General features: G+C 41.2%; 1 protein-coding gene across 6 annotated transcripts in view; it reads right to left on the bottom strand.

The window, feature by feature from the left end:
• The window catches only part of LOC133408831 (receptor-type tyrosine-protein phosphatase gamma-like), a 436,974-nt gene that overhangs the window by 180,668 nt on the left and 231,115 nt on the right, over nt 1–25,191 (bottom strand). For all 6 annotated transcript variants that reach the window (XR_009769331.1, XM_061688097.1, XM_061688098.1 and 3 more), the window contains exon 4: nt 19,288–19,436. Coding sequence is in view for 5 of the 6 variants with exons in the window: in XM_061688097.1 (XP_061544081.1) it covers nt 19,288–19,436 (149 nt within the window). In the remaining variant the exon portion in view is untranslated. The remainder of the gene's footprint in view (nt 1–19,287; nt 19,437–25,191) is intronic.

Here is a 25,191-nt window from a genome sequence, read left to right as displayed (position 1 = left end):
TTTCATTTACATTTAACACAAATATACTGCTAACACCCCATATAGGCACATTATCTAAAATTGACACAAGTATCACACTTGTGCGACAGATTGTGCTTTCCATGTACATATTGCGCTCTGTAACCCGGACCATCTTATGTTAGGCCTCCTCCAAAACAACAGCAATCAGTTTCCAGCTGACAATCATTAAAAGTGTTTACTTGAGGACCATTAATGTGACATGTTTGACAAATCGGACCTTGACTCGGAGTAGAAAGTCGAGCGAACCATTTTTGCTTCTGAAACATAAGTATGTTGTTTTTACTATATGGAGGATGTCCACTGAGAAACGGAGATGAATATAGCGGACATCCATCTATCCATTCTCAACACCGCTTATCCTGGTTAGGGTCGAGGGCACTGTTGCCCATCACAGTTGACTTCGGTTAAAAGGCAGACTGCACCCTGAACTGGTCGCCAGTCAGTCGCATGGAACATATAGACACGGACAACCATTTGCACTCACATTCAGACTGTCACTGAGTGGGAACGGAACCCACGCTGCCCACATCAAAGTGAGGCGAGTGTACCTCTTCACCATCAGTGATGCTCAGGAGAAATGCTAGTTAAACAAGTGTGATCTATTACAACAAGTCACGTAAGAAGACGATGTCAACTACAGATCGGGGTGTCCAACTCATTCTAGTTCAGGGGCCACATTCGTCCCAATTTGATCTCAAGTGGGTGCAATAAAAAACGACAATTCCAAATGTTCCCCCCCCATTTTTGGATGTACAAATACAGTAATTACAAGTACATTTGAAAAATATTCACACTGTCGTATGAGCAATCTGAAATTTCTGAACAAAAATGAGTGTGGTTCCAGCAATACAGTAATATGATTTGGTTATGATTTACAGTGGCTCTATACAGTATATTGTACATTTCATACCTTTTTAGAAAACAGCAGGTTATGATCTAGAAATTGTTCTAATTAGAAATACATTTAAAAAGAAACTTGCCATAAAAAGTTGGCATATTTTAGCTAAAACACAAACAAGGAATCTAAATTAGGTAAGCAATAGTCTGTATGAACAATTAGCAGCCCATCTCTGTTAATTAACATGCATCATATTAGTAAATGAACACCTCACTAAAGTGACTTATAGCTTTTCCCTGTCAGGGGTTGCCACAGTGAGTCACTCACAGTTTTTACATCGGATGCTGTTCCTTAACGCAACCCTCACATTTTCATCCAGGCTCGGACTGGCAGTGGTTGAATTGGTGTACTGACGGGGAATCAAAGGCAGAATGAAAGGCAGCAGCATGTACCACTCCACTCCCAGTCACCCAAACATGTAACAGGCAACTTCACAAACTTGTTTTTAACTGAACATTTGCACATAAAATTACTTAACAAGCAATGATATGACACGTACAGATGTTGCTTCTGCAGTATTTACAAACAACCAAATTTATTACTGCATACATGGATTGGAAGTGATCTTTTTTCTCTCTCGGGTGCGAGTCCCAACACTTCCGTTTCTGCGGTGCTTATGACGAGTCTGCATGAAAAATGAACGGAAACTTGCCTGACAGGAAGAACGATCCCCGCAGGCTGGTTCTGGCCCGCGGTTCGTAGGTTTTAGACCCCTGCTATAGATCCAATAACAAATTTTTACTGTTCTGAAGCAGCGGTATACCAAGAATGAAAAACGTTTTGTATGTGATCCATAAGATAAGAAGTCCACGGTTCTGATCGGATCAGCACCTCTATACCAAACATAGATACATGCTGATGTATGGAAGTATTGCTCCTGTTCAGAGCTCTTGTGAAGACACCTTTCTGTTTGCCCTATTCAGATGAACATTATGCAAAGACTTGAAAGAAGTCTGTGAACAAACAATTTAATTTAGTGGCATTTGGAAGCACAAAAGGGAAAGGCTTTTTTTAATTCCTTTTTTTTAATACACTAATTTAAATCCCTCAAAAGGGAATTTCATTTACACCCTACTGTGTTTTGCTGCACACAAGACAGAGAAGCAGACCACACACAAGCAGGTAAAGTATGCAAGTAGTGATGTCAGTGATGAAGTGAGCGAGGGGTTCATAGCCTTGCTCATGGGGAACTCAACAGTAGCAAGGATAAAGACTTGCATTGCGCCAAAAACTATTTGAATTTATTTTCTTAGCTAGCACAGGACTTGAATCGTGTGTCTCCAGTTTCAAACCCCATAAATAACCTTATTGGTTAGTTTTTTAGCAGAATTAGGCAAAAGCTACACTTTCTGTAAAACCTTTTCAGGAACACTAACATGCTGCAGTCAAGGGCAAAACGTCTTGACTTTACCAATAAAACATTTTGATCACATGATTTTGCCTAACTTATTAAATTGTCCATCCATCCTCTTCCGCTTATCCAAAGTGGGGTCAAATGGGCAGCAGCATACGTAGTGTCACTCAGACTTGCTTTTCCCAGCCACATCATTCAGCTCTTCCAGGGGCATTCCGAGGAATTCAGAGGCCAGCCGAGAGTCTCTCCAGCAAGTCCTGGGTCTTCCCCAGGTTAAGGTTAGGCTCTTCTTATCCACCTGTCGATCTGCTGCTCAATTTTACCCTCACTCGTGAAGAAGACCCCAAGGTACTTGAATTCCTCCACTTGGGCAGGATCTCATCCAAAACCGGAGAGGGCACACCAGCCTTCTCTGTCTGAGAACTATGGTCTCAGATTTGGAGGTGCTGATTCTTATCCCAACCGCTTCATACCCGGTTGTGAACAACTCTCGTGAGAGCTGAAAATCTTGATGACGCCAACAGCACCATAACATTAAAAACAAAACAAAAGAGGCAGAGACATAATACTGGAACCACCAGACCCCTTCAATGCCTCGTCTGCACCTAGAAATTCTGTCCAAGGTTTTGAACAGAATCACTGAAAAAGGGCAGCCTTGGCAGAGTCCAACCCTCACTGAAAATGAATCTGACTTAGTGCTGGCAATGCAGATTAGACTCGGACACCAGTCATACTGGGACCAAACAATGAAACCCCTGAGGGACATACGACCATGTACCTCAGGGGTTTCAATGTTTTGCTGAAGCACATGTAAACTGGTTGGTTGAACTGCTGAGCTGGTGCACTGTTCTACGACCAGGACGAAAACCCTTGTGACACTGATGCACCGATGGGATGACACGCCTCAGTAGGATGTTACAGAGACGTATCTACTAGGACAGCTACACAACATCCATTTAGGACCTCTGAGTAGCGTTCATACATCCCCACGGCCCTGCCACCAAGGAGCTTTTTTAACCACCTCAATCCCAGATCTCACAGTTGCTTGCCTCTTTGTGCCCTGCCAAACCCCATGGGTGCAAGCCCAGCCACGAGGCGCTTGACAGTTAGCCCCACCTACAGGCCTTGTTCAGAGTGGGACCCTGGGACTTGAGCTCAGGAACACAGACAGTACACAGTCTATGTGTAGTCAACATCATAGAAGGCCATAAGCCATTCTTTCTCCGGCCTTTTTCTAGGACTTGTTTGCCCTGGGTGACCTGACCAGGGGCACAAACCCCTCCACACAGTAAGGTGACAGCTCAATTCAGGAGGTTGATAAATTGTTAAGCGAAGAAATCCAATACATGTATTTCTGTTTTTTAAAAAAAATAAATAAAAGAAAAAATAAATTAAAACGTTCTGGATATATAAAAATATATCATGCTATATTTAAAAAATCACATAAATATGACTGATTTTTAACATCAACAGCATTGTGGTGGGATTTGTCAGTTAAGTTTCAGACTGAGTTAATGAATTGACAGCATAAAAATTGTAAAATTCGCCCATACAAGTAATACACCATTTTGGAAAAAATAAAACATAAATAAGAGCCAGTATCTTCCTATTACTTGGAGCCATGTGTACAGTAATCCATATATTCACATACAGTGAACCCCCACAATTCCCAGGGGGTAAAAATGGAGCCCTGTCGTGAATAACAAAAATCAGCGAAGAATTGATGCCCCCCTTGTCACTAATTGGGTTTTTGTGGTGATGAGACAAAAACAAAGGTAGACCCAACCACAGGGAAGCAGAGAGGCAGGCAGAAGTTCAGGATTTGCGCACACACCCAAAAAATATTTTAATTTCAATAAGACAAAAAGACAAATACTACATTGACAAAGTCCAAAAATCGAAATTCAAAGTGACAAAAAAAAAAAAAAAATCACCACTACAAGAAACACGACGGGACTAAGGAAACATGACATACATTATGACAACAATACACCAACACAGACTGAAAGAACACAGGGGACTAAATACAAGCAAACTGACGAGACAACGAGGCACACCTGGAAAAGACATGACTGGCTGGAGGGAACTTAGTGGTAGACACAATGGACAGGGCCGACGAGAATATGTGAAACGAAAACCTGACGAGCACGACATGACATGAACATTGATGAGGGACTTAGGGAAAAACATGACATAACAAAACAAAAACTACATTTAATCAAAACAAAGTCAACAAAAACATGGATCATGACACCCCTACAAAGGTTTGAAAAAGGTTTGCCAAAAGGTGCCTCAATGAAACTCCTCAACTTACTTCAACATACTTCCTTGACACCAAATTTTGCTTTGGTCTGAGTGCATAAAGAGCAGATAGGCGAGTTTTTCAGCGAATAATGGCTACGCAAATAACTAAATTCGTGAACCACAAATATGCGTAGGATTCACAGTACAGCTGTACATTGCATGAATGAACTATGTTTCATTGGTTTCTGCAAATGCAAAACTCACTATTTTCTGAATGCCTGCACCTAAAGTAATGGCCACATTGCTGGCCAAGTTCATTGAAGGTAAAAAGGATGGATTGTGTGTCCCCCTGAGGATTTGAGTTCCCGCCCTTATGATTAAACAATGTACAAACATAAGATTCAGCATCAGCACCAATGTTCATAAAATCTAAACATTGTTTTTCAACTGCGATGTGAAAACTAAAACAAATTCACACCACATGCACTGAACAGTTTAAGACAACAGCGCCAAGAAATGAAAATCATTACCCATTGTTATCGTTATTCATCTGATGATTTAGGTTCAGGGGTGCACTTTCCATTTTTCCACACAGCAAAGGTTGATTGGGAAATCAAATCCCATTTATCAATGACACGTCTTTATCTGTGATACCTGCGGCAAGGCGAAGAGAGAGCATGTGAAGTACACGCACACATTCTCATGGCCCTCCTAGTGTGTGTTAATTTACAGGGCTGCCATTTCCTCTCTTAACTAGGTAGGTGGGTAAAAGCTGCCAGAGGAAGGTTTGAAGCCACACACACTGTGTGTGCAAGTGTTCCCTTCCCTCTCCATCATCCTATCCTTTGCTCATTTCATTTATCACATCTGGAAGGTTTGGAAGAGGATGGAGATAAAACTGAGGATTGGCAAGATGCATTTAAACGGAATGGATAGCAACATCTCTCCTAACTCGCACAGATAACATTCTTAGCTGTCCTCTGATTTGCTTTTGTTGTTTGGATACTAATTGAACTAAACTATAAGTAAACATACTATTGAATGTTTGTATTCCTATCTTAGAGGCAACGCTTCGGGAAATTAAAAATACTGAACAATAGAGGATATGAATGAAAGGGATTAAAATGAAACAGGTCCATTGATTCCTTTCAGTATTTCATAGTGCGCTAATCCTAACTATTTTCCTTATTATAGTAGTATTTCAAAATGCTTGCATGCACATATTTAAACAAGCAATGCATGTGTGTCATTTCCATTGATGTGACATAAGTGCGGTAATAAATGTGAGCACAAAGAAAGCCTCACTGTCTCAATGTGAAATTACCCTTCGATAGCCAGTCAGACAAAATATGTCTTGCATGATTTTCAAATTGTAGAATACAAAAACCATGAAATGACATTCATTAGACATTTGATATCTCCATGGCACATCTTTTGTTCTTCATCTGTAGGATCACTGTCATCCACGTGTCAATCACGTTCACAGCTGCTTACTCAATTTATCAGAGTAGAAGCCATATTTTAAAATACTAATTTGCTGTTAAACCAATCAGCTAAAAGCCCTAAAATTCATCAGACAAATACAACATTGGGAGATTTTCTCAATTGTGTTGCTACAGCCATTTAACAAGCAGTGACGGAGTGTTTATATTTACAAAATGAAATGAGAATGTGAATGAAATATTTTCAACTAAGTTCATGTCAAAATATATTGTGCAGAACTCGAATCAACTAAGTGAGATTAGGATCATTGCTTAAGATTGTCTGAACCGTAAAAAAAAAAAAAAGAAAACTGCAATAACAACAACACCAATATTGCAATCACAGAAAAGTGGTAAAGGTGGTGTCCATACTCCCTTCACCCACACACAAGGTGAAGCACTCCAGCTGAAGATGTGTGTGATAGATGTGCTTGGCTTATCAAACAGAGCATTATAGTTTAAAACAGCAGGTATGGGAATAGTAAGTCCCTACTTCATCAGGCCATTCAAGGGCCCCATTATGCTACAATTACTAAATGGCAAGGCTTGTAAATCATACATCATTCATGGGGAAAACTTGCACAAACCCTTCGTTTCCCCATCGCTTCCTGAAATATGGGTAGATGCTGCAGGAAAATGCAAATGACAAGCCAAGAAAATAAAATGAATACAGTAGTTTGAAGGGAGACATTGAACTGTCTGAATGAAGATGCCAAAAGTATTCGCTCACCTGCCTCGACTCAGATAAGAATTTAAGTGACATCCCATTCTTAATTCATAGGTTTTAATATGACATCGGTCCACTCTCTGGAATTATAACATCTTAAACTCTTCTGGAAAAGCTTTCCACAAGGGTTAGTAGTATGTTTATGGGTATTTATGGCCATTTTTCCAGAAGCGCATTTGTGAGGTTACACACTGATGTTGGACGAGAAGGCCTGGCTCTTAGTTTCCGCTCTAATTCATCCAAAAGTGTTCTATAGGGTTGAGTTAAGGCCAGTCCAGTTCATCCACATCAATCTCTCTCATCCGTGTCTTTATGAACCTTGATTTGTGCACTGATGCATAGTCACAGAGATTTTGGACAGTCAAACAGTTTGGGGATTACCCCTTCCTGTTCCAACATGTCTGTGCACCAGTGCACAAAGCAAAGTCCATAAAGATGGATGAACTTGACTGGCCTTCACAGAGTCCTGCCCTCAACCCGATATAACACCTTTGGGTTGATTTCGAGTGGACAATGAGGCAGGCATTCTCGTCCAACATCAGTGTTGAAAAAAAAAAAAGAAAATCCCATAAACTCACTCCTAACCCTTGTTGAAAGCCTGGATTTAGAATGGGATCTCACTTAAAATCATATGTGGGTCAAGGCAGGTGAGTGAATACCTTTGGCAATATAGTGTATGAAAACAAAAAAATATTGGTTTGTATAATTGTTTGTATGTGCCTTGTAATAGGCAAATCCAGAGAACTCCAAAGAAATTTCCAGCTGGCATAAGCCCCAGCTGACTCTGTGACTGAAAAAGGACAAGCAGTATAGAAAACAAATGGATCAGTGGTAGCGGCAAAGTTAAATTCAGACAAAGTTCAGCTGAGTTACAGTAGATGATTAGTCAATGACTGACTGGTGTTTTTTTCCAAGCAATACAAATTTGAGCTTGCATCCATTTCTATCCATGTGGGAAAATCACATCACACAAAGACTGAATTGAGGTTAGTTCTAACGCCTTTGTGATACTTTTTGTAGTTTTTCTTATTTAATAAATCTGCAAAAATGTCGACAATTCCGTTTTTTTTTCTGTCAATGTGGGGTGTTGTGTTGTGTGCACATTAATGAGGAAAGAATATGAACTTAAATGATTTTAGCAAATGGCTGCAATATAACAAAGAGTGACAAATTTTAGGGGGTCTAAATAATTTCCGTACCCACTGTATGTATGTGTATATACCAGACGCGTGCAGTAGGGGCCTTCGGACCCTTCTCTGCTAGCCTAACCCTTGTGAAAAGCACTGACCTGCATTTACAACCTACATAAAATTGCATTAATCAATTTTCAACAGTCTCTTGTATTAATTTCATAGCGTGTCTGGGCTGAGCAGCCGGCAGTAGTTTAAGGTTGAATTTTTTGTGGTCCAATCAGAATTCAGGTGGCATGGTGGACGACTGGTTAGCACATCTGCCTCACAGTTCTGAGAACCGGACTTCAAATTCCGGCCTCGCCTGTGTGGAGTTTGCATCTTCTCCCCGTATCTGCGTGGGTTTTCTCCGGGTACTGCTGTTTCCTCCCACATCCCAAAAACATGTGTGGTAGGTTGATTGAAGAGTCTAAATTGTCCATAGGTGTGAATGTGAGTGTGAATGGTTGTTTGTTTATATGTGCCCTGAGATTGGCTGGCAACCAGTTCAGGGTGTACCCCGCCTCTCGCCCAAAGATAGCTGGGATAGGCTCCAGCACGCCCGCAACCCTAGTGAGGATAAGCGGTACAGAAACTGGGTGGATGGATTGCTGGCCGATGCCAAATACACACAATTTATTTAAAAAAAATTGTAACCACTCTGAACCAAAATTAGATTTCAGATTGAATAAACAGCAGTATCTTGCGGGACCCTTGTGATGGAATTTTTCTGTTCTCTGATTAGCTTAAAGCTACTCAAGTGGAATTTCTCTGCATTACATAAAGCCAGTGGCTGAGCAAGGAGACGAACATAAGGTAAATTATGGTTAAAAATTCATTTTCAAGGCAGACTTTTCAAGACAAACTGTACAGTGTAACAGTAAGTCGGACAATATTTGTTGCTGGTACAAGGCTACCATGGCTACCACTTCAACAACTACGTACAGTAGCTGGCTCGATCGATTGGACCATACACACACAGCTAGCAAAAAAGGATGGAGTTTGTTTACAAACAATACACATCTCTGGTGAGTGCGATGTGTTTTATTGAACATTTTTAGGTTTTTGTCATGTTATTAGATAATAATGATTGCGAACTGCTGTACTGTAGCGATTTTGTGTCAGAACCGCAGTAGCACGGTTGCCTGCTAAAACAGCACATTTGACTTCAGTAATCATGGTTTATTAAAAATGGATCGGTCAGGCTGAAAGTGTGCAGATTAGGTTTCGCTTAAATAATTGCCTTTGAAAATGATTCCGACAGCAGTGTCGCAAGTCTACTGGGCAATGCTGCTCAAGTAAGGCTGGTGTCACACCGGTGTCTGGCACAGTTTTATACAATTTTAAACAATGGCATCAGAATTGAATTGAAGTTTTTATTTAATTAATTAATTTATTGATTTATTAATTTTTAATTGAAGAGTTGAATGTTGTAATGGGAGATAAGCAGGGTGTGACATGAACTGTTTTGGTCACCAGACACAATTGTAAGTTTTCCTCATCCAAGTACATTAGTAAACGGTGGTCTTTGGTGTTGTGTGAACTTTCTCAAATTGTACTTTCAATAGCATGCACCTTGAAAATGTTAGAGGAAATTTAATGTACTTCTAAGGTAATACTTGATGCTATCTTTTTCTGTTGTTCACAATGTGCACATAAATAGTGGTGTGGATGTATGCATGTGTGTTCATATATTAGTTTTTCATTCTTCTTCAACAGAGATAGCATTGTGCAATATACAAGGCAGGTAATAAAGCTGAATCAGTAGCTCAACTGCAATCACATCCTGCTATCGCAGTTGGAACTATGGCAATATGAAACTGTATCAGAGCCTTCAAGTTGATTTTTTTTCCTTTTATTACACTTTTGTCTAAATATAATAAAGCAATGTTTTGCTTGCAAATAATGCATCAATGCCATGAACACAATGAACAGTTGTATCTCTCAAAATCGTTTGAGGATGCTTCAAATATACTGTATCAATAAACTCACAAATGTCACTCTTACACGTGTATTTGTGTAAGAAAACATTTTTGCAATCTAAAAGTATCAAATGTGTAAGTGGTGCTCTAATGGTCAGGGCAACTTTTCTTTTGTGATGCAAAGCTGCCCACTGCCATATAGAAAAAATGTGCTACCTATGCAGAAATATTGTTCATTTGTGTTTCAGTACATTACTGTTTTTGTACATTGTACATTTATTTTTAGTACATTGTCATGTCCGCTTAATCGGGAACTCTAAATTATGTGTCAGTGACCTTGAACAAGATAAATGCTATAGAAAATACTTATATATAAATTTTAATGTTGTCTAGCCATACTTTATAAAATGAAGCCATGCAAAGAAACATCCATCCATCCATTTTCTTTACCACTTATCCTCAGTCAGCTATCTCCGGGCGGGAGGCGGGGTACACCCTGAACCGGTCGCCAGCTAATCGCAGGGCATAGACAAACAAACAACCATCCGCACTCACATTCACACCTACGGGCAATTTAGAGTCCTCAATCAACCTACCACGCATGTTTTTGGGATGTGGGAGGAAACCAGAGTGCCCTGAGAAAACCCAACCAGGCACAGGGAGAACACGCAAACTCCACACAGGCGGGGCCGGGATTTGAACCCCGGTCCCCAGAACTGTGAGGCAGATGTGCTAACCAGTCCCTCACCATTCCGCCTGAATTCTGATTGGGAAAAGAGAGTTACAATGTTATATTAAGTTGAAAAGTCGTTCATGTTGTATATTGTAATATACACTATCTCGCCAAAAGGATTCGCTCATCTGCCTTGACTCAGATATAAAATTAAATGTCATCCCATTCTTAATCCATAGGGTTTAATATGACATCGGTCCACCCTCTGCAGTCAAAACAGCTTAAAATCTTCTGGGAAGGTTTTCCACAAGGTTTAGGAGGGTGTTTAGGGATGTTTCCAGAAGAACATTTGTGAGGTTACACAGTCTAATTCATCCAAAGGTGTTCTATAGGGTTGAGGTCAGGATTGTGGAGGTCAGACAAATTCATCCACATCAAACTCTCATCCATGCCTTTATGAACCTTGATTTGTGCACTGATGCAAAGTCATGTTGGAACAGGATGGGGCCATCTCCAAACTGGTCCCACAAAATTGGAAATGTCCAAAATATCAGCCAATGAGCTCCAGTGGAAGGAACTCTGAATGCTTCAGGATACCAAGAGATTTTGGACAGTTAAACAGTTCGGGGATTACCCCTTCCTGTTCCAACATCTCTGCGCACCAGTACACAAAGCCAGGTCCATAAAGAAATGGATGAGAGAATTTGGTATGGATGAACTTCACTGGCCTGCACAAAATCCTGCCCTCAACCCAATAGAACACCTTTGGGTTGATTTCGAGTGTACAGGAGCGACCTCACAAATATGCTCCTGGAATAATGGGCAAAAAAAACCATAAACTAACTCCTAAACCTTGTTGAAAGCCTTCCCACAAGAGTTGAAGCTGTTATAGCTGCAAAGGGTAGAAAAAAAATCATATTTTATACCATATGAATTTGGATATCACTTAAAATCATATGTAAGTCAAGGCAGGGGAGCAAATACTTCTGGCAATATAGTGTATATATTTCCAAACTAAAATAATTTAGACAATTGCAATGATTTGTTTTCATTCCGAATTCTACAATTCCTTCAACAAACAACTTTAAAGGCTTTATTTTCATAGAATGCGCAACATGCACCAGAGCGCATATGGTGCCATATGTTTGATATTTTGCTTTCTGCTTGGAACTCGGCGGCACGGTGGACGACTGGTTAGAGCGTCAGCCTCACAGTTCTGAGGACCCGGGTTCAATCCCCGGCCCCGACTGTGTGGAGTTTGCATGTTCTCCCCGTGCCTCCGTGGGTTTTCTCCGGGCACTCCGGTTTCCTCCCACATCCCAAAAACATGCATTAAGTGGAGACTCTAAATTGCCCGTAGGTGTGACTGTGAGTGTGAATGGTTGTCTGTGTGTATGTGCCCTGCGATTGGCTGGCAACCAGTTCAGGGTGTACCCCGCCTCCTGCCTGATGACAGCTGGGATAGGCTCCAGCACGCCCGCGACCCTAGTGAGGATAAGCGGCTAAGAAAATGGATGGATGCTTGGAACTCTGCCATGGATGCCATTTTTGCCCAGTCTTTTCTTTATTGTTGAGTCATGAACACTGCCCTTAACTGAGGCAGGAAAGGCCTGCAGTTCTTCAGATGTTGCCCTGGGTTCCTTTGTGACCTCCTGGATGAGTCCTCGCAGTGCTCGGGGTAATTTTTGTAGGCTGGTCACTCCTGGGAAGGTTCGCCACTGTTCCAGGTTTTCTCCAGTTGTGGATAATGGCGGTCACCGTGGTTCGTTTGAGTCCTAAATCTTGAGAAATGGCTTTGTAATCCTTTCCAGACTGATAGATGACAATTGCTTTATTTCTTGACTGTTTTGGAATTTCTTTGGATTGTGTCATTTTGTTGCAACTTTTTAAAATCTTTTGTCCAACTTGAATTTTTTTGTATAGATCCATCACTTCTTCATCACCCCTGTTTCCTTTAGCAACATGTCCATTACAATCTGCACCAATCATGACTTTCTCTCTGTCTGGGATGCTCAGAACGACTTCGTCTAGCTCCTTCCATGATTTCTCTTTCACCTCTTGGTCATATCCTACCTGTGGAGCATAGCCACTAATCACATTATACATAACACCCTCAATTTCAAGTATGAGCCTCATCACTCAATCTGATACTCTTTTCACCTCCAAGACATTGTTAGCTAACTCTTTCTTTAAAATAATCCCTACTCCATTTTTCTTCCCATCTATGCCAGGGTAAAATAATTTGAAACCTTCCCCCAAACTTCTAGCCTTACTGTCTTTCAACCTGGTCTCCTGGACACACAATATATCAACCTTTCTCCTAATCATCATGTAACCAACTTCTGAGATTTTCCTCTCATAGTCCCAACATTCAAAGTCCCCACATTCAATTCTAGGCTCTGTGCTTTCCTCTTCTCTTTCTGCCCAAGAATCCGCTTTCCACCTCTTCTTCTTCTTCGACCCACAGTAGCTGAATTTCCACCAGCGCCCTGCAGGTTAACGGCGCCGGTGGCGGACGTCGTTAACCCGGGCCACAACTGATCCGGTACAGAATTCTTTGGCTCAACGCTCGTATTTGTTTGGCAAAGTTTTAAGCCGGATGCCCTTCCTAACGCAACCCTCTGCATTTATAATGGCTTTTGACCAGCCTACAGTTTGCACTGGCTTGTGGCCCCCAATAGGGCTGCATTGTTGGTCTCCCAATTTAAACCCTTTTTTTTAATTTTATTTATAATTTTAAAAAATAATAATAATCATTCCACAGGGGGTGGGGGTGCAAGCGAACAATCATTGGTGGTGATATCAATGAAGTCCGTGGCCATATTTAAGTTGCCAGTGGTTTTTCACCAACTCATTCTGTATTTAATCACCTTACCCACTATCATTCAATGCTCCAGTCATACACGGACCGCTGAGTCCTCTTCCCCATATAGAGATGTCTGACATACTATTTGCTCCATTTTTAAAGATGGAGGAAAAAACCCACTTCCAATGAACTACATTGAAGTCAGCTGTGGTGACGCCCACACCAGCGCAGACGTCCCATTTTTAAATGTGCTGGTGTTATGCTGGTCCACGAAATAACCAAATCAGGGTCTAGCCCGCCTCCTCGCAGACTTACGCCAAGCGCAAGCCCGCCTCCTCGCAGATTTACGCCAAGCGCAGTGCTGGATTTAAGCTATTCATAAAAATAGAGCCCTAAGTGTATATTTTTACACTTCAGGTTCCGTCATGAGCATGTAATTATTTGATTAAAAGATGGAATTAATTCAAAATATTTTTCCCAACTCTCAACTCAACTTTATTTTTGTTGTTCTATTCATAAAAGAACAATTCACATACTGTTATACTAGTCATAGAATGGAAGATATATCTTATGAATTGTTGTATTAACCATACAATAGAATTTTTATGCTATCAATTCTTATAGTATTCACAGATTTAGTATTCAGTATGAGATTGCTTGCACTAGTGGCCCCACAGTAACCTTGAAAACATTCTAGCTTGTGCAATACGTTTGCAGTGTGTGTGCTTGGACAAGTTGTTTACAGGATCTTGGAAAAGAGGAAGGCTGCGGAATGTTCTAGTTGACAGCTACAGGAAAACAAGTCATCCACCAGAGAAAGGGGGGAAGACAGCAGGTCAGAATGACTGGGAGACAAGCCAGCTGTGAGGACAAACATCGCCCTCCCTGTACTTGTGTTGTCATATACAAATTGTGGGGCGACCAGGGAAAGATGCGCCATTTTGTCTCCGCCTTCAACACAGACGCGAGGTTCGGCTCTAGGCAGGAGAGAAAATGCCCAGAATTCTGTCAACATGATTTGCTGACTTTTGAGAACCATAAATGGCTCAAAATATTATCTGTGTGAGTTTCTTGATTGGTTTTCCATTTCCTGAGAGAAAACGAAAACACACAAACTGGTAAGTGTGGTGGTAGTTTATTAACTTGTAATCTGGGCCCTTGGGCCCTGCATAGGTTATAACCCCAATCACTCCAACAATACAGGCACTAGACATGAGCTTGAAACTGTAAGTTAACACTTTAAAAGAAAAATATTATTAATTGTTGTAATTATTAAAATTAGTAGCTCCTCATGGTCACATGGTCATGGCATCACAGACAAGTGGCGCAAGTCAAAGTGTTCATTCTTCACTCAATAAAAATGTGACTTTTGCTGGCAGTGAAGGTGCAAAACAACAAGCGCCGATTGTTTCCCCCAAATAATTGTCATCGTGTTTCCATCTTGGGGTGCAGAAATCTTCCCCCATAGACTCTCATAGAAATTGTACAAGGGCAGTAGCTCCTCTTCAATACAAGAGATAGGAGCATGTTGGGGCAAAGCTATCCTGCGCCCAGAGATGAATGAGTTCTGTTTACGCAACTCTTCCGTGTTCGGTATTCAATGGCATGTGAACTTCTGATGGGGAGGTTAACACATTGTGACAACAATGGCATAGTCAAGTTTGTCAGAGTTCACTCACTGTCTGCTGTAATTACTGAACATTATTGTGAATGACGCACACATGACTGCAGCGCAACTCCTCAAAGTAAGTCTCATCATGCTTCAAGAATTTCATAGCTCCTACCAAAAATATCAGGGCAGCTCTGGCATTTATGGACTTTTCCCAGCCATATCGCCAATATTAGATCTGTGCAGTAGAGAAGTTTGTTTCTGGAGAACAAGCACAGTGGGCCAAGAAACTCAATATTAGAAAGGTTTCACTGGAACTTCTAAGTGGGCAACATTCAAAGAAATTATTGATGTTTTACTGCTAACGTATTTGTAAGAGTATGCTGCTAAAACTCTGGTAAATCTAGCAAAGAAAACAACTATAAACTACAGTATATCTAGTAATATATCTAGTTTCAGTGAAGAGGTGCGTGTACCAAAAAAGTAATTTTGCACATTCAATAACAACAAGCTGTGGTTCACTGCCAAACTTCAGCAACTTCGCCAGGCTAAAGTGCATGCATATCGAAGTGAGGACTGAGCCTGTATAATTGTGCTAGAAACCAGCTGACTAAAGAAATTACCATCGCAAAGAGAAATGAAAGTAGTAGCAGTAAAGTTAGAAAAACAGTTTCCTGCTAAATCAGTCTGGCATGCATTACAATCACGAACCAATTACAAGCGACCATCCCCCCCAAGCTGAGAACAATAAAGGACGAGCCAATGACTTGAACACCTTCTACTGCAGATTTGAAAAGGACATTTTCACAACCCACACCCACTCAGCCCCACCACCAACCACCATCACACCTCTGACTCCCCCTCCTGCGTTGACCATTCACGAACAGGATGTGAGAGATGTCTTCAACTACAACTACAACTACAAAAGATCAACAATGTGCCAGGCCTAGATACTGTGTCCCCATCCTGCCTCAAAGTCTCTGCGGACCAGCCCGCTCCAGTCTTCACACAGATCTCCAATAGATCTCTGAAACTGTGTGACGTACCATCCTGTTTAAAATGCTCCACCATCATCCGAGTCCCCAAGAAACCTGCAATCTTGGGTCTGAATGACTACAGTCCTGTCACCCTGACATTTGTGGTCATGAAGTCCTTTGAATGCCTCGTGCTGGACCACCTCTAGAGCGTCACAGGTCCCCTGCTAGACGCCCTGCAGTTTGCCTACTGAGCAAACAGGTCTGCGGATGACGCAGTCAACATGGGAGTGCACTTCATCCTCGAACACCTTGTCGCCGCGGGGACCTTCAAGAGGATCCTATTTGTGGACTTCAGGTCTGCATTCGCCACCATCATCCCCAAACTCCTTTCCTCCGAGATTCTCCAACTCAGCATCTCACCTGCCATCCGCTAGTGGATTTACAGCTTCCTGACAGGCAGGACACAGCAGGTGAGGCTGGGGGACACCACCTCATCTACACGCACCACCAGCACTGGAGCGCCCCGAGGTTGTATCTTCTCTCCGCTGCTCTTCTCTCTCAACACGAACGACTGCAGCTCAACACACCCGGCTGTCAAACTCCTGACGTTTCATACGACTCCACAGTCATTGGTCTCATCAAAGCGCATCGACAGGAAATGGAGTGGCTGGAGCTGTGGTGCGGCCGACACAACCTGGAACTGAACATGCTCAAGACTGTAGAGATGATCGTGGACTTCAGGAGGCATCCTTCGCCACAGCTGCCCCTCACGCTGTCCAACTGCCCTCTGTCAACCGTCCAGACCTTCAAGTTCCTGGGAATTACAATCAAGTGGGAGACCAACATCAACTCCATCCTCAAAAAGGCCCAGCAGAGGATGTAGTTCCTGCGGTTCCTGAGGAAGCACAGCCTGCCACAGGAGCTGTTGAGGCAGTCACAGTCTGGTTTGGTGCTGCTACAAAGAAGGACAAACTCTGACTGCAACTGACAATCAAAACTGCTGAAAAGATTGTCGGTACCCCCCTACCCGCCCTTGAGGACTTGCACGGTGCCAGAACTAAGACAAGAGCATGTAAAATCCTCCTGCACCCTCCACATCCTGGTCACCACCTCTTCCAGCTCCGTCCCTCAGGTAGGCGGCATCGATCAATGCAAACTAAAACAAGCAGACATTCCGACAGCTTCTTCCCTCTTGCCATTAACTTCTTAAACAGTTAACTTACAATTCCATTGTAACATGCTGCCAATTTTTGTCTTGAGCTTGTCGTCACATCTCTGTTGGGCCCATTATACATTATTCGTGCACTCACTGTAGTAGTCTCGCCACCCTGCACTACTTGCATATCTGTTGTTGACCAATAGTGGGCACTCATGTGCTTGAGACGTATCTGCACCATTTGCACCATTGACATTGTCCCAGATAATCGCACTACTAGTCACTTTAAACTGCATACATTTCTTGAAGTCTCAGCGCCATGTGTACAATGATCACTGCACCAGACTACTGTTCTATTAGTCATTTCAAACTGCTCTAAATTGCTAGAGAACTCTGCATCATCATCAACTGTTAGAAGAAAAAAAATGTTTTTAATGTGCCGGCATTACCACAATACTGGTAACCTTTTATTGCTCAGTGACTGTGTTTTTATGTTTTTTTTTATGTCTCAAAAGTATTCTCTGTCTATTGACTGTCTGTTATACTAGAGCAGCTCCAACGACCGGAGACAAATTCCTCGTGTGTTTTTGACATACTTGGCAAATAAAGATGATTCTGATTCTGAAAAGGAAGCAAAATAACTTTAAAAATCAGGTGCCAAAGTGAATGCATCATTCCCATAGTGCCCCATTTAAATAATAATCATAATAATAATAATTTGTTGAGATCTCTCAAGAGGAAATTCAACTCGCACTGCTGTATAGTGCTGCACACCACACAGAGAATCAAATCACACACATGCAAGCATCCAAGGAGAGATGTTAGAGTCAAAGCAGGGTGCAATAGAGTGGCACGTCTTGAGCTGGGGGGTTGCTCCTATTGTTTCAACAGTCAGGAAACATTACTAGCATCCCTCTAACAACTAGTTGCATTTTGTTTTTCATTCTTCAGTTGTGGGACTAAAATCATCACCCTCCAGTTCAAAAGCCCAAGTCCTTAGAGATTTGCTAATGGCGACCAAAATACTTTAATTTCAGTATACATTATTAACGTTTGGGGATTTTCTGGAAGGTAAAACTCAATTTAGTCGGATACGAAACGATTATCATATCAATTTGTCCAGTAACTCGAGTCGATGTGAACCAAATCATCTGAGCCGAGTGTTTCCGATGAGTCCAGTAATTTCACTAACTTGTCTCGTGTTTTTAGCAGGAGCCAGCCATAGGATACAGGCTAGCGAGATTCCACTGATAAATGTTTTCACAGGTGTATTATTATTGTTAGATGTATAATTTCTCATCATTGTGAATTCTTTTGGTAAGAGTAGCTCATCTGTAGAGGTTTGGGCTTTGGAACAGGAAGATCACAGCTTGAGTCCTGCTGCGGACAAAAATTAAAAATGAATGGTGACTAGTTTTTGGTCTGTTTCCTGACCAGTTAGGCATTCTGGTTCAGGATTCTCCTCCCCCAACTCTAGCTAAAGAGGTGCAGCATTGTGTGAGCCCCTTTACATTGCTCATTGCTTGCCTAATTGTGTGTAATCTAGTTTTCCATGTACAACAGGGTGTAAATTTAATTTCCACTTGATGAAACTCTATCAAACAAATCCACAAATAAACAAACAAATAAATAAAACATCAATCCTATCTATTTTCTGTCCAGCATATCCTCATTAAGTTTAACTAAAACTTCTTATTGCTTTATCCCTCAACAACTATTGGTACAGGCGCACTATAGAAAGAGCATCGAAGCAAGTGCTGTTTCAGGGTGAGAACTGTTTCACTGTTTGCTTATCTTATTACGGCACATGAGAGAGACAGTAATTTAGAAATGCATTTCCCCTCAGAATGTTGTACAATAGTGTCTGACTTTGAGTCTGCGTTTGTTAGTTAATATATTCATCCATTGTTGTCCCAGTAAAATAATTGGGCTTCTTCCTATTCGTCCTAATTATTATTCACAGTGTCCATGATAGGAAGACCACTACACATCATGAATTGCGTTGATGATCTTACACGATCTACATTAGCTGGTTATTTCCTTTCCTGTTTGTCACTCTGTACTCTGCGTACTGTGTGATGGGAACGATACCAAGGCAGAAAAAAAGAGAATGTGAAATGAGTTAGCGAAACAAATTAGCTGAGAGACAATCACTGTAGAGTCTAAATGCTTTAGCCTCAAAACCTGAAAGCGCTGGACATTACCTTGAAACTGTAAGTTAACACATTATAGCTCGATAAATGTGTTTACCTCCACTGGGTAACGCCGTCCCTTGATGCTATGCTCAGAGCCCTCTGATCCGTTGCTTGGCCCCCAGTGAAACTCCACTTTCTCTGCCTTAAATCTCCCTGGTAGGCCTGCTCCCCTCACAAAATAATCATCTTTGAGCATAATGGCCACTGGAGGAAAGACACAAAGAGAAAATCAAGAAATCATGAGTGAGTCGGACAGTACATCACATATTGCTCCCTGAGAAAAAAACTGTATTCAGGACTAACAAACATAAGAATGAATCTTCGAAGTTGCGTGGAGAAGGGCATTCTAGCAATAATAAGGATATGTGCCATTGTTTTAAATACTGAAGACACACTGAGAGGTTATATGTTGAATACTGAATCTAAGCCCTTACTCCTTAGAAAAGAGAGATGCTTTCACAATAGCATTTCTGAAATTATTTTTGAAATTCTGAAATTATTATCAAGGCAAGAAATTTCTCCAGAATGTGTCTTTGCATATACACTCTTGGGAAATGTCATCATCTGGGTTTCTGCTAATTTTTTTGGTTTGTTGCTGATCAGGTTTTGGATTACCTGTTTTCCCGTGTCTCTTGTTTATGCTTTTGTTTGTGATTTTATTTTTTATCTTTTTTAGTATCCCTCCTCCAATACCTTTTTTTATGTTTGTTTTTGTTGTTGTTGTTGTGACAATTCTATTGTTGAGATTCCCCTGACTCCTGCCTTGCCTTGCCTGCTTCCCTGTACTTGGGTCAACTTGTCTTCTGCCTTGTACTCCACCACAACGATTAAATGGCATGAACATTTTATATTGAGGAAATCATTAACAAAATTAACACAATCTTTTTGTCAGTGAAACCATTTTTAATCAAGGGCTCTATTTTCATAGACAGGACGTCTGTGGCAGGGCAAAAATGCCGGCATATTCAGATTTTCGTTTAAGTGCTTCCAGATGATTTGGCAGACTGGTCTGGGCAAAGCTGGGCGTTCTGGTCCAGCGAGGCTGTGTCCTTGGCAATGTGCTCAGCGGAGTGATACTTTGGTGGAGGAAAGTAGTTCTAAATTTACGCCTGCTCAGACCACGTCTAAATCATAGTAGTGCAAGGTGTACCTCTGGTCTAACGCGATTTTGGTTAATTTGATCGTGGCATAGGCAGACAATTACTGAGGTTCGCCGACATATTTAAGTTGCCATTGGTTACCACCAGCTCGCTCATTCTGTATTTAATAAGGGTACCCGCTCACATTGTCTGTTGCCACACCTGCAAAGAGCAATGAGAATGCACCACTCACGCACGGATAGTTGCGATTACACATTGTCCTCTTCGGCACAGAGACGTCTCCGTCGAGACAGTCATTGCGTCGCTTTAATTGGTGGCAAATGAAGTCAGCTGTAAACACATCCACAGTTGCAGCCCACCCCCTTTTGGATTCACCAGGCTGTGTTGCTCTATGAATTCTATCTCATCCTTGGGGCACAGTTGCCCGCCGTGCTACAGCAAAGTACACACGCATAGTTACATTTAGAATGATCGTAAGCACGATTCACTTTAGATTGGACCCGGAGAAAGTGAACATCTCCCACTCTGACTACATCTATGATGGAGTCTATGTCTTTAAACGTCTTCAGTAAAATGAGAATAGGTCACTAGATTCAACGCTACATTCGTCATAAAGTTACTCAGATGACAACACTGTGCCACTCTTCAACGGGCAATGCACTCAGTGTAACACATTTTGCTATGATAACTAAACATTTATTGAGTATTGCTAACCATTTGAAACAATATCTTGGTTTATCAGTTAACCGGGAGATTGTGCCCTCCCGAGAATCAATAGCATTTTGGCTGCCAACTTAGAGCCTTATATATATATATATATATATATATATATATATATATATATATATATATATATATATATATATATATATATATAAACTACCAAAAGGGGCAAGAAGTGGAAGGTTCCCCCCCCCCCTCCCAGACAAACCTTACAGTAATAGAGGACTGCTTCTCAACTTTTTCACCCTGGGACCCACATTTTGCTAACATTGCAAAGTAGCAACCCACTTTTATATAAGTTTTTATTTATTTCTTTTTCAAAATAGCCTCTGAAAAAAACATGTACTGTACATTATATTTTTAAATACCGTTTCAAATGACTTTGACATACCTCCAAAAGCATGCTAGCCAAAGGCTGAGCTGCACTGTAGTTATTTACGGAGCAAACTAGTGATTAGAGTAGGAATGAATAACATTTTCTGTCCCTTACCTAATATGTTCCATGTGGGAACTTGGCATGTCTCTCGACTGTGCCGAAAAAAATCTCAATAAGAAATAATACGTGAATTTTTTTACTAGCTGTCCACAACCCACCCAAAATGGGTCACAACCCACTTTTGGGTCCCGACCTACCAGTTGAGCATCACTGGTAGGGAGCATGTATTTACCCTGCTCAAAAGGAGACAGAACACCCCCAAAACAAACACTAAATGAAATAGACATCATGTAATGCATTTTTGGGGATTGCAATTCCCAGGTGTCTTATCTCTTTTTGAGAATTTTATTTTTAGAAATCACTCATCAATCAGTCATTTCACTAATCAATATTGTATTTAGTTTTTTTATGAATCCTCAGCTGATGCATTGCAACAGTGACTCATAATTCATCAATTAAGTTTAATCAGTGATAATTGAGCTTCTCAATCCTTGCATCTTCAGTTTCTCTTCTCTTTCACTGGATATTTCACACACAAACCGCCACCTATCAGTTTCAACCGTCCAGCATGCAATTTTATTGTATTATCGGATGTGCCTAGAACACCTTACCAGGGAGGCGTCCAGGAGGCATTCTAATCAGATGCCCGAGCCACCTCATCTGGCTCTTCTCAATGCGGAGGAGTAGCGGCTCTCCTCTGAGCCCCTCCTGGATGACCAAGCTTCTCAACCTATCTCTAAGGGAGAACCTGGACACCCTGCAGAAGAAACTCATTTTGGCCGCTTGTATCCGTGATCTTGTTCTTTCGGTCACGACCCACAGCTCTTGACCATAGGTGAGGGTAGAAACGTAGATCGACCGCTAAATTGAGAGATTTGCCTTTCGGCTTAGCTCTTTCTTCACCACAACAGACCGATACAAAGTCTGCATCATTGCAGACGCTGCACCGATTGGCCTGTCGATCTCCCGTTTCATTCTTCCCTCACTTGTGAACAAGAACCAAAGTCACTTTAACTCCTCCACTTCGGGCAGGATCACATCCCCGACCCGGAGAGGGAAATCCACCCTTTTCGGACTGAGGACCATGGTCTCAGATTTGGAGGTGCTGATTTTCATTTCACCGTGGGCAACTCCAGAGTGGAAGACAGTCCAACCCCTCTCGAGAGGACTGGTACCAGAGCCCAAGCCGTGTGTGGAGGTGAGCCCGACTATATCTAGTCGGAACGTCTCGACCTCGCACACCAGCTCGGGCTCCTTCCCCGCCAGAGAGGTGACATTCCACGTCCCTAGAGCCAGCTTCTGTAGCCGGGGGATTGGATCGCCATACATATGTTGTATGTTTCATCTCCCACAAACATTTCAAAATTTCAGTTTGTTGTGCTGAAGGATGTACGTTTACCCCTTTCCATCATAGTGCTCAGTGGAGGTGATCCCTCCACAGATAAAAGGCTCATCAGTCGTTTGGAAACTGCAAGGTATGCATGCATTATTCATGCCAAAAAGACAGGGACATTTGTCTTGTTAGCCATGCATTATGAAGAGGGGGAGAAGCACCTACATGCCATTTTTCTTTCACAGCTGTTGTTAGTGTTGGCATTTTTAGTGGGCTTTAAACATGCTACAGCACTGCTACTTATTTTTTTCATAGTGTCTCCTGTTTAGCCAGAATATGAGGATGAATCTTAAATTATTTTATGTTTTATAATACAAAAACATTGTATTCATTTTAGGTGCCTCTATTTGACGTAAGCAGCTTTGTCCACCTTCCTAGCAACGCAAAACAATTACTGTATACAGTATATTGAAGCAGTTATAGACATTTGTTAATTCAATGGTTGCTCTGCACAACCAACAGATTCGAACAATATGATCTGTTATGGACCCATGGCACAGACATTTAATTAAAAAGGAAGCTTGCATTTTTGATGCAGGGAATGGATGTATAACATCTTAGCATTTCTGCATCTGCACTGTTTCCTCAACTTTAGCTTCAGAACAATATTATCTGTCATTAGTTACTTCTTACTGGAAAAACAGATGTTCATCCATGTATCAAATTAAAACATTTGCATGTTATACATGAGATATTAATTTTCAAGCTTTGTTGAGGTGACTGTTAAATTGGGCTGATTCCAAAATTAACATGGCATCCAACCAACCAGCATAATACTGTATTAGCATGTGAATACTCCTTTTCACTTCAACTCTTGTTTTTTTTTTTCATTTTCGTCTCATTGAAGAGGAAACTAAACCCCCCAACCCCCAAAATAAAGTGCATTGACTGCTAATACAGTGGGCTATTCAATTGCGTCGGCTGAGAGATTGTTGAGAGCGATGGATTTAATCATTCGATCCTGTGTACACCATGGCTGAGATGGAAAAAATGCAGCGGCCATCAGAGGAAGTGTAGCGAAGAGTAAGAGCATTGTAAATAAATTTCTTAAAAAAGATCAGCAAGAAGAAATCCAGATCGGCTCACAACTCGGTAAGTACGTGTAAAGGATGACCTTCATGATCATGGTTTATTATGTAGCTTTTGGACATGTAATCAAATTGAATACGTAGCTTCTCGTTGCTGAATATTTACTAACTGGATGGTTTTCTTAGGAAATAAACCAGGCATGAAATGGTGAACGTACAGCACATTTTCACAAATTGGAAAGACCTAAAAATGGCGGTGCCCATGAGTGAGTAGAGTAGTGAGTAGTAATGTTTTAAACGTTTTTTAAATTATTTATTTTAATAACTACCGTAATTTTTCGTGTATAATTTGTAATATAACATACATATAAAACATCTTCATAAGTCAATAGGGCGTATTATACACAGATACGTTAAAAGTTTAAAAACTCCTTGATCATGAAATGAGTTGTATTAGGAGATGTGTATCTAAATTGCCCGTAGGTGTGAATGTGAGTGCGAATGGTTGTTTGTTTATATGTGCCCTGTGATTGGCTGGCAACCAGTTCAGGTTGTACCCCACCTCCTGCCCGATGACAGCTGGGATAGGCTCCAGCACTCCCGTGACCCTTGTGAGGATAAGCAGCACAGAAAATGGATGGATGGATGGATGGATTATTTGCTAAAAACAATAAGTTTTATCAGTTTGAACATTAAATATGTCTTTGTAGTGTATTCAATTAAATATAGGTTGAAGATGATTTGCAAATCAATGTATTCTGTTTTTATTTATGTTTAACACTACGTCGCAACTTCATTGGAATTGGGGTTGTATATATATATATATGGACAATTTAGAGTCTTCAATTAACCTATCATGCATTCTGTAATGTGGAAGGAAACAGGAGTGGGGAGAACATGCAAACTCCACACGGGAAGGATGGAGGCCGGATTTGAACCCAAGAGCTCTGAACTGTGAGGCGGATATGCTTACCAGTCCCTTGAATATAATAACATGAAGACCCAAAACACTCTATCCACCCTCTAGAAATGACCACGATTGAAAATATGGTAACATTAACACTTACTGTACTTTTAAACATGTCATGTTTTGCTGGAGTCATTTCCTTTCTTTTTATCTTAATTTATGACAACCACTTTGTTTTGACTAAGCACCTTTTGATTTGTCACTTTTAAAAGGCACATTGTTTTGAATAAAATAATAATTTAATTAAAACAGTGGCGGCACGGTGGACAACTGGTGAGCACATCTGCCTCACAGTTCTAAGGACTGGGGTTC

Source organism: Phycodurus eques, chromosome 10 (assembly GCF_024500275.1).
Source record: "Phycodurus eques isolate BA_2022a chromosome 10, UOR_Pequ_1.1, whole genome shotgun sequence".
NCBI lineage: Eukaryota > Metazoa > Chordata > Actinopteri > Syngnathiformes > Syngnathidae > Phycodurus > Phycodurus eques.
Note: the sequence above shows the minus strand (reverse complement) of the source record. Positions and strands in the feature narration are given on the sequence as shown.